The 10,295-nt window shown below is 36.1% G+C and overlaps 2 protein-coding genes across 2 annotated transcripts; one reads left to right on the plus strand and one right to left on the minus strand.

Annotated features, from left to right (window-relative positions):
- Positions 1-1,593: 1,593 nt before the first annotated feature.
- On the plus strand, positions 1,594-2,358 carry LOC126803193 (protein MIZU-KUSSEI 1). The gene has a single exon (XM_050530958.1). It carries the CDS (start codon positions 1,594-1,596, stop codon positions 2,356-2,358), a length of 765 nt encoding a protein of 254 aa, XP_050386915.1.
- A 6,548-nt stretch (positions 2,359-8,906) lies between these two features.
- Positions 8,907-10,092, minus strand: LOC126802976 (cytosolic sulfotransferase 15-like). Its single transcript, XM_050530700.1, has one exon. It carries the CDS (start codon positions 10,066-10,068, stop codon positions 9,070-9,072), a length of 999 nt encoding a protein of 332 aa, XP_050386657.1. The 5' UTR covers positions 10,069-10,092; the 3' UTR covers positions 8,907-9,069.
- Positions 10,093-10,295: the final 203 nt, after the last annotated feature.

Below are 10,295 nucleotides of genomic sequence, written 5' to 3' on the forward strand. Positions count from 1 at the left end.
TAGCGATTACATTAGCAACAAGACAAACAACAGCTGTCTACAGCCTTTAGGAAACAAGGTAAAGTAACTAGGTGCAGTGAGTAGAATTGTGGGTGTTATCGTCTTGAGGTTTTGCCTTAGCGAGACGACCGTTAGTTACATTCGCCTTCGTCTTTGAAAACATTGGTTCGTATACACTATGGAAGTAGAGAGTAACAGTTTTATCAAGAATACAATCCAGTAACTTAGAGTCCTCTTCCACTATGAGAGGAGAATGCTGATGCAATAAAGCTGTATGGAGCCCTTCTCTATGAGCAGTCCTTAGCCACGAACACAGCCTTAGTAAATCCCAGTCGTTTTGTTGCCTCCTTTTGCAATAATTATGTCACGTGGAATTATATATAATGTATTCTAATAGAAGTGTTTGCTATTATATCTCCGTTGAACTAAGTTGACTTTTTTTTTCCGTCACTTTGATACATCGATCCACGATGGAGCAAGTGTTCATTGAATTACACTACTGCTAATTATATATAGGATGCTAGATAATGTGTGTGTATATACACTACTGCTAATTATATATATATATATACATATATATTATAAACACCTTTTTTTTTGTTTACCGTAAATACGGATGGTCAAACAACGTCTAAAATTGACAAAATTTTTACAGGATTCCTAAATATATATACCAATCACATCTACTGTTATCAATCGACCATATTTCGAATTTGAGTTGTCAATCGCCAAAGTGTCTACTAATATATCATAATATTTATATTAAGTTTTAAATCTCATACCATTGGAGTTGATACATTAGTTGAATCACTTGTTTCCAAAAGGCCAACTCCACAATTTCTAAGATGTTTTTGGCATATGAAATTTGATTAACTACTAAAACAGTCTTATTTGCATATTGATTCTGTTAAATATCTATCTAGCTCGAAAGATAAATTTGCAAAATTTTGTTATAGTTCCTCAGGGGAAATAAATTTGCCGACCACTTTTTATTTGCCCATTTTGTGCCAACCCTTCTAAACTCATGTCATGTGTCTTTTCTCAACTCATATTTAGATAATAATTGAGCAATTGGACACATGACATGAGTTTGGAAGGGTGGACACAAAATTGAAAAATAAATGGTAATCGGCAAATTTATTTCCTCACCATGTGATTAACTAATCTTAATGAGCAGAATCTGTTGCTGACTATACCCTCAAGTCAGATTTACCCGGTCTGTACATGCCAAAAATAAAGCCCCCTCAAGTAGAGCTAATAGCTTGAAATTAAAGTTTCTAGAAAATATAGATGGCAAAGGTCTGAAACTAAACACTAAAACTACCGCTTTGAGTCAATAATCCATATTTATCTTTAGAAAATCACAAAACCAGAACGTAACTGTAGTTCAGTATAAAGTATAAACAAGAAAAACAATGTTCATTCTTCCCAATATATTATTCCCGACGTGCACACCACCAATCCATTGCAAATTAAGTCACCACCAAGCTAACCAAATTAAGTCATCAAAACTAGCTTGCAATCCTAGCATGTATATATATTGCAAGCATTGCCCCCTCTAAAAATGAAGTACCTCTTCCGGCAAATTAACATATGAGGGAATCAAAACCGCAGCCCCTTACACTGCCCCCAGCCTCGCCGCGGCGGTCTACAAACCTTGATACAAAGTCCTCATCACCTATGGCGAATGCAGAATCACCACCTACCATCTCCCTCCAACCCGCATCAAACAAAAAAGGCCCATCAAAATCTAGAAAACTTTTCCACCGCTTTCGTGCTGTTTTCCGGTCATTTCCCATCATAACCCCGTCGTGCAAGATCCCGGTATCTCTCCACAACGGCGGCCGGATTGGGGAAGGGCACATCCACGGTGGTATCAGGATGACTGGAACCCTATTTGGGAACCGCAGAGCTAGGGTGAGCCTTGCAATCCAAGAAAGCCCCAAGTGCCTCCCCATTCTAGTAATAGAGCTAGGGATTCCAACAGGAAAGCTCCTCCAGGACATGGGAGCTGGATTCGTGAGGGTAGCTCTCGAATGTGAGAAGAAACCAGGTGATAAAACTAAGATCATCGATGAGCCAATATGGATGTTGTATTGCAATGGGAAGAAATCAGGGTATGGAGTTCGGAGGGAAGCGACTGAAGATGACTTGAGTGTCATGCAAGTACTGCAGGCAATTTCTATGGGAGCCGGTGTGATACCAAACGACGGCGGCGAGAAGCCGGACGGCGAGGTCATGTACATGAGAGCGCAATTCGAGCGTGTGATTGGGTCCAAGGATTCGGAAACGTACTACATGTTGAATCCCGATGGGAATAACGGGCCCGAACTCAGTCTATTCTTCGTAAGGGTTTAGTTAGGTTATCGAAAAGAGAACCTTGTACACAAAAAGAAGAATATTTACGGTCCGGCCGGCAAGTAAATACGGAAGGCACGATTTTAGATTACTGTTACTATTATTACAATTGTTTTTTGGTATTCCAAGAATTGATCGAGGATATGAAGTGTCATCTTGCTGAAAAATGTAAAAAACATCTGGGGAAAATGTAAACAACATGTTGCTAGGTGTAGGTTTTTTTTTTTTTTTAAGAAAATGAATTAACTTCATTTGACATTAAGTTATGTACGACCACAAGGTTTAAAGATAAGAGGTGACAAATCACCTCTCATACAAACTATCCTAAAAAAGCAAATAAATGTGTAAAAACGCGGTTATTATACAAACCAAAGTTTGAAAAAATCAGTCCAAAAAAGCGGACAATCTAAGAATAAAATACAAAGTAAAAATGTAACTCCTGAAAAACTAAATTCTAATTAATTAACCAACCAATTTGAGCCCAAAACATCAATTGCGTACTCTAAACGAAAGATTAGTCAAAACCTAGAGATTGAGAATGATTTTTCCCCATGAGTCATAATCAAACCAAACCTACATCAGAAGAAATATAATTGGACTGAGCCACCACAAAAGCCCAAAACTTCCCTCTCCCGCTATAGATCCGACCAACTCCGACGACATGGTTTTATCCACCACCTTAGTCTGGTGGCCTGCCTGCCTTTGGTGCCATAATGAGGTTGAGAGTAAAGCCCGACGCCGCCCCTTCCAAGAAAGGTCGAGCTTTCGCCGCTGAGGAATTGAGACTGAAAAATCAGATCACAAACTCTAATTCCGATCAAGGACCAAAAACAAACCGATCTATTGTCGCCACACACATCGCCGGCAACCTAAAGCCTAGACACCTTCAGCCTGCAAAGAGTCCCTCCGGTGCAGACTTGAGCAAGGATTAAATGATAATCTTATGATAACCTTGAAGTAAGTGTAGTCTTTTAAAGGAAGAACGGTCATGGCCATATGTCAAGTTTGCCATAATTGGTTAATCATCGAGACTGATTGCCTTAACTTTAATTGATTATTTATTGAGTTTACTATGCGATAAAAGAGCTCAAGGGCATGTGTAAAGACCAAGACAAGTATTGAGAGTGGGAATTAAACTAGTATCGGTGTTCATAGTAATTACGTAGTTACTATGCGATGAAAATTGAAAGTAAAATAAAATAAAATAAAAATAAATATGAGTATTGATCAATATTGCATAATCAATTTATATTCGTTGAAAACATGTTTCAGTTTGATATGGTCAATGCTTGGAATAGATGAATTATTAATTGACGTGAGTATAAAAATGTGTCAATAAATTAATAATAATTGTTGTGTCGAATTAGAGACTCTAGTTACCGAGAAGGGAAGGGTTCCCACTCTCAGAGTATGCAAGCCTTGCTCAAGTCTTGCATTGTGAGTGCACTTTTATTTTAAATTAAATGCATGTATGACTACAGTTAAACTTCTATAAATTAATAGTTTCGGGACTGATGAAATTTTTTAATTTAGCTAGATATTAATATATTGATAAAAATTAATTAATAATTTATTAATTATCAAGGTACAATAAATATTTTGTTCCACATTGTCGAAGAATAAAAAGTTTTTAATTTATTCATGCACTACATTGTTTAATTTATCAAGTATACTTATTTAAATATATTGTTTTTTTTTCTGACATATTACATTGCTCAAAATATTATATTGTTTGGTGATGATTCAATTAATAAAGATTGTCTAATGAAATCCTCATAAATGTAAAATATATTATAAAATTATGTCATTATTCATTTATATATTCGATAAGGTCTTATTAAATTTTAAAATTTCTATTATAGTAAAACCTCATTAAATTTACACACGATTAATTAATCACCTTGCTAAAAGAATAATATTTTGTCGGTCTCGGCTCGGAGCTAACATGCTAAATTAATATTTCGCTAAATCTATAAGATAATATAAATTCGAGACTTCACATTGATCCCATCAAATATAAATTAATAATTTTTCATTAAATATAAATAATTTTATATTTACGAGTACTTTGTGAAAGTATGACTCATTTGTCACTTGTTTTTTCTTGAAAATGATTTCACATTAAATCTCATTATGATATTTTCTTAACATGATAAGAATTTGTAGTGTTTTTCTCTTAGAGCAACAAAAAATTATTAAACTATTGTCCTCAATACCAAGATACGTTGTTGAATAATATAGATTATATAGTACATCGAACAAAACAGTAAATTTGATAATGTATATAATATGAACAATGTAATCCGTCGAACAAATTAATACTTTTAATAATGTTTACAGAATAAATGATGAATGTAGTACATTCAATAAAGTAATTTATTTTCTAAAACAATGTTCATAATTTGATAAATTAATATTTATTAATTTATCGATATATTAATAATGTGCTAAATTAATAATTTTTACTGGTCTCAAGGCTATTAATTTAAAGATATTTTACTGTATCTTATTAATTTAGCAAATTAATAATAATTAATTATTATATTAATGAGATTTATTAATTAATCGGGTATTAACTTAACGAGCTTTTACTATATTTATAACTAAATGAGTTTGGCGTTATCTAAAATTACTATTTTCTTGTTTATCCATAATAATTTCCATTTATTTGATTTGGTAATAAATAAGAGGATTATATAACGTCTTATTTGATATTTCGGAAAGTGTTGTTTATTTATCCGGGAATGGGATTCTCAGAAATTCTATGAATTTTATATTTTATTCTATCCATATTTATTTCGGAAATGAGATTTCCGGAAAATTATGATATTTTTAATAATTACCGGAAATGGTATATCCGGGAAATAATATAAATATATTTACTTTCATTTTGCGACATGTGGGACATGTCGAGTTATATTTTATTTTATATATTTTTCTTCAGACTAGCGGGGTTAGGCCTCATCATTTAGCCCGCGGATTCGAAAAGCTCGCGGAGGCCTGCAAGCTAGAAGGGCTTTTACCCGGCCCTGCCCGCAAGAAAGCCCGTTTCCGTGGGTAGAGAGCCGGGCTTAGATTAGAGGTGTGAAATCCGGCCCGGCCAGTAAAAGCCCGCCAAATAATAAAATATTATACGTACATATTTTATTAAGTTTAGCCCGAAAGCCGTTTGCATATTTGAAATCACCTAATGTTTTTCACCGATTGTGTGCAGTCGCACAAAGAAAACTCACTTAGCAAAGTCTCAGTGAATGAGGATTTTAATATGTCAAAACGCCTCTTTTTTTGTTGACCGTAGGTATGGACAGTCAAACAATATTCAAAACAGACAAAATTTTTACAGGTTCCCTAAATAAATATACTGATCACATCTGCTGGTGTCGATCGACCATATTTCAAACTGAAGTTATCGATCACCGAAGTGTCCACTAATGTATTATAACATTTATATTAGATTTATAATAAAACTATCGCATTATGAAACGACTATATGCAGGAAACTTCTCGGGATCGATCGACATCATCCGATGTGATCGGTATATATATTTAGTGACCCCGTAAAAATTTTCATCCAATTCGGACCTCGTTTGACAGTTGAAATCTCCGGTAAACCGAAAACACCACTAATATGTCCTAAGGGAGCACCCATTACAAAGATGCGAACGCCGAAAGCCGTTTGCACATCTGAAATCACCTAATTTTTGTTACCTATCGTGCACGGTCACACAGAGGAAACTTATTTAGCAAAGCCCCGGTCAATGGGGTTTTAATATGTCAAAACGTCTCTTTTTGGTTGACTGTTGGTACGAACTGTCAAACCATGTCCCAAACTGACGAAATGTTTACAGGGTCCCTAAATATATATACAGATCACAACTGCTGCTGTTGATCGACCATATTTCGAACTAGAGTTGGCGATCGCCTAAATGTCAACTAATGTATCATAACCTTTATATTAGGTTTAAAATAAAACTATTGCATTATGAAGCGATCATATGAAGGAAACTTTTCGGGATCGATCGACACCAGCCGATGTGATCAGTATATATATTTAGTGACCATATAAAAATTTCATCCAATTCGGACCTCGTTTGATCGTCGAAATTTTTGGTAAATCAAAAGCACCACTAATATGCCCTAAGGGAGGACTTATTACAAATATCCGAACGCCGAAAGACGTTTGCATATCTGAAATCAAATCATTTTTGTTACCTATTGTGCGCGGTCACACTGAAGAAATCTATTTCAATATGTCAAAACGCCTCTTCCGATTCATCCCCTCTCTACCGGTAATATTCTCCAGAGACCACTAGTTCATCCCCTCTCTTCTACTGTCCCAATATAGCCCATAACAATTCCATCAACAACCCCATAATGTCACCCTGATTCTCACTCATAACATATATCGTACCACCCTTTTCGGATTCATACTATTAGGAACACGCCCCCACAATATATATAACCATACACACGACACATACTCTTTTCTGACAGCTAAGCTTACAAGCACCACATCTCATAAACAACAATTTGAATGTCTCATCTCCAAATATATATATGTTGCCTATGCCTCGTTGATTCTACTGGAATGACCGAGTTGATAGGGCATAGATGCAAAAAGTACACAACCAACATAATATCAATCATCCATCAAGCCAATCACACAACAATCATCATTATCAACACAAGAAGTTTAACATATGATTTCTGAAATTAAAACCGCATGCATATATTTAAAAACAAAGTCCACTCACCTAATATGCTAGCGACACCTAGCGTGAGGATCCTTGTCAAAAGTGAAGTACCCGTACATCGTCCTAAATCACAGAACAACATTATGAATCCTTCCAAACATTCATATGATATCCAAAATCGACAAATAATATATTATTATGATTGTATCGACAATTGCTACTCAATAGAGCAATTGACCAACTTACTATTCCAAAACAAACCTACGCGCCATCCCCCCCCCCCCTCAACTTCTCTAAAACGATTCAATTAGCCGAAAAATTCAGAGGAAGGCCGAAACAGTGGATCGAATCTCCAAATCTTGAATCAGCCCAAAACTCAATCCAACACCGATCAAATCGAACCAGAAGGGAGGAGGAATGTCAATATGCAACAACCTCGAGCTCTGGAGTCGTCGGAAACACTCGTTGGGGGCATTGATTTTATGCTGATTCATGCGATTGTCACTGCGTCAGGCAGGGTGGATGACAGGCGTCGAGACCTGTCCAAACGACGGAGAATGAGGAGGCGGTTCGAACGGGACCGGTGGTGCGCCGATTTGTGGCCGGACGACAAAGATCGACGTCGAAGAAATTTCTGGGTCGGGATGAACAATGGCAAGAGGATTTTGTATTTTCTAAAATTCTGATTTCTCTATTTCTTTAAACCCCCTATTTATACTCTTTTTTTTCCAAAATTGTCTAAAAACTCTTTTGATTCCTAACTTTTTCGTAGAACTCTGATTCAGGCGTGCGGGCATGATCTACGAACTCGTATCGACGAGCTTTAAGACTTTCCTGAATGAATTTTTCTCAAAAACTTTCGTTTGAAAAAGTTAACTTTTAGAGTCGATACACTTAGTACGACTTTCGATTATAATACAAAGTAAAAGCAAAAATCATAAGGAAGGGTAAAAGGTTCTTAAGCGTATCAGTTGCCCTTGCTTATTCAGCAAAAACAGTCCAAATAAACACCACGTTATCGATTTAACGGAAGATTTAACCGAAGTACCATTACAGGTGACAGAATAATAGTTTAGGTACCATTTCAGGTAAAAAAAATCGTAGGTAACAAAAAGTACTTTTTGCGATAGTGTAGGTACGATTTTAGGTTGTTACTCTTGTGTTTCTGATACCAATGGCAAGTGTTATATATGCTTTGTAACTACCAATTGCTTGTTGATATAGGATGTATCAGACTTAAAAAAAATTTCCATTGATTATTGTTTCTTTATGTGGTTGATTTACTTTTCATGCCATCAATATTATGAATTTCCATTGGTTTGGTTCATTTTTAATTTTATTTTGTGTTGCAATGTAGACCAGCTTTATAATAAGTATGAAGTGAGAAAGTAGTCACGGCCTTCACGGTTCCCAACTCAAGGTTGCCACACAAGGAATGATTGAATTTTAGTTCCTTTATGTATTTATCATATTTTTGCTAGGAGAGGGACTGTAATGTTGTATATGTTATTCAAATATGAGTACTGGTGGTCTCTTTTGCAATTTGTAAATCATATTTTTGCTAGGAGAGGGACTGTAATGTTGTATATGTTATTCAAATATGAGTACTGGTGGTCTCTTTTGCAATTTGTAAATCCAGCTTTGGGTACAAATCCATCTAATGATGTCTTACCATAAAGCTGCCATTGATGATTTATTCTATACCTATTTTAATTTTCAAGAAAGTGCCCTAATGGTATACTACATGTACAATAACTTAAAGTTTATCAAAAAGCCATTACATATGGATGTTTTTAAATATACTAACTCTCCACTGCTGCTCGTTCACATACGCACACGTGCGAGCGCGGTTTTTCGGCTAGTTGTAATATTAATTCTAAAATTTAATTGCATACACAAACGTTTACATGGGTTCTTGTTCAAGTTCTGTATACACTCGAATTTTACAAATATATAAGAATAAAAAGACGTACGTACACAACCCATATTATTAGTTAAACCTTCCTTCAGGTCTTTCTTAACTCCTGGGAAACACATTGAACGCCAAACCTGAACTTCCCATCTTTTCTTCAATGACTTTGGACAACCTCTCAACCATATCAGGGGTCAAATAGTTCACCCAATCTCCCACCTCGGCTTTTCTAAACAGATTATTATTCTCAAAGTTCTTAATAGACTTGCCAGTTCTGTTTACCTCCAATTTTTTCATGTTCTCAAAACCACAAAGCGTTGCTATTTTCTCAATCTCTCCACCACTCTCCTCCTTCAAACTAAAAGGGAAACCCATAAACTTTGCCAATTTCTTTAACTGAAACGCACTATCTTTTTTCATATCCTCATACTTCAAGAACAAGACATTTTCAGGTCTGTTTAAGCTCTCTTTCCAGTACCCCAGCATGTGCTCCCAAAACGGACCAAAGCCGATGATCCCCTTGCAATACATATCAAAGGCATCGTTGAGAGAGAGTGGAGCTTGAGATTGTGGCTTCACTTTGTTAATGAAATGCCAAGAGGACACAAATGTGTCAAATGGGTTTCTGCAGATGTATACAATCTTACAGTTGGACTTTCTGATTGTACCAAGAGAAGGGTAAGGAATGTGTGTGCCAAACAGTCTTGGCCCAGGAACTTTGGAGAGGTCAGGACGTTGGTTGTTTGCATAGAGCTTGTACTCGAGGAAAGCCACAAGATCATGAGGGTTGGAAGTGAGCAAGGGATGAGACTTTGATACTGTGAAATGGTGTCGATTCGCAATAGCGAAAGCCAAGGCTTTTAACCATGTGGTGCCTGATTTTGGGATGCTTGCCAAGACTATGTCTGTGTCTCTAGCTTGGAAGTACTTTTGGAAAGCCATTATGGACTGGATTTCAGCTGATTGGCACCAGAAGCCTTGGAATTGAAAGAGGTGGAGGGTTCTCCAACCTTTCTCTTTTGGGAGAGAAAAGAGGAGTTTCTTGCACTCATCACTGAGATTTTCGTCTTCATGATCCAATGCAGGGTTTTCAGAGATGGCCATTGATGGAACTAATGGTGGTATCTAGCTAGAAAATGTAGCAATTGGCATGAAATTGGGTCATATACGGCCACATATATATAGCAGAGTAAATTATATTAGTTAATGAAAAGCTCTCACGTTTACATATTATGCTTCTGTTTAATTGTGCACGTTCCTACTACTTAGCCGTCCTACCTTGAATGTTAAATGTATCTGTCCAAAAAACGTTGGATGAGTAAGATGACAAA

Source organism: Argentina anserina, chromosome 7 (assembly GCF_933775445.1).
Source record: "Argentina anserina chromosome 7, drPotAnse1.1, whole genome shotgun sequence".
In the NCBI taxonomy this organism is placed as follows: Eukaryota; Viridiplantae; Streptophyta; class Magnoliopsida; order Rosales; family Rosaceae; genus Argentina; species Argentina anserina.

Excerpts from the sequence above, each read along its gene's own strand:
- LOC126803193 (XM_050530958.1), top strand. The coding sequence starts at position 1,594 with ATGAGGGAATCAAAACCGCAGCCCCTTACACTGCCCCCAGCCTCGCCG.
- LOC126802976 (XM_050530700.1), bottom strand. The coding sequence starts at position 10,068 with ATGGCCATCTCTGAAAACCCTGCATTGGATCATGAAGACGAAAATCTC.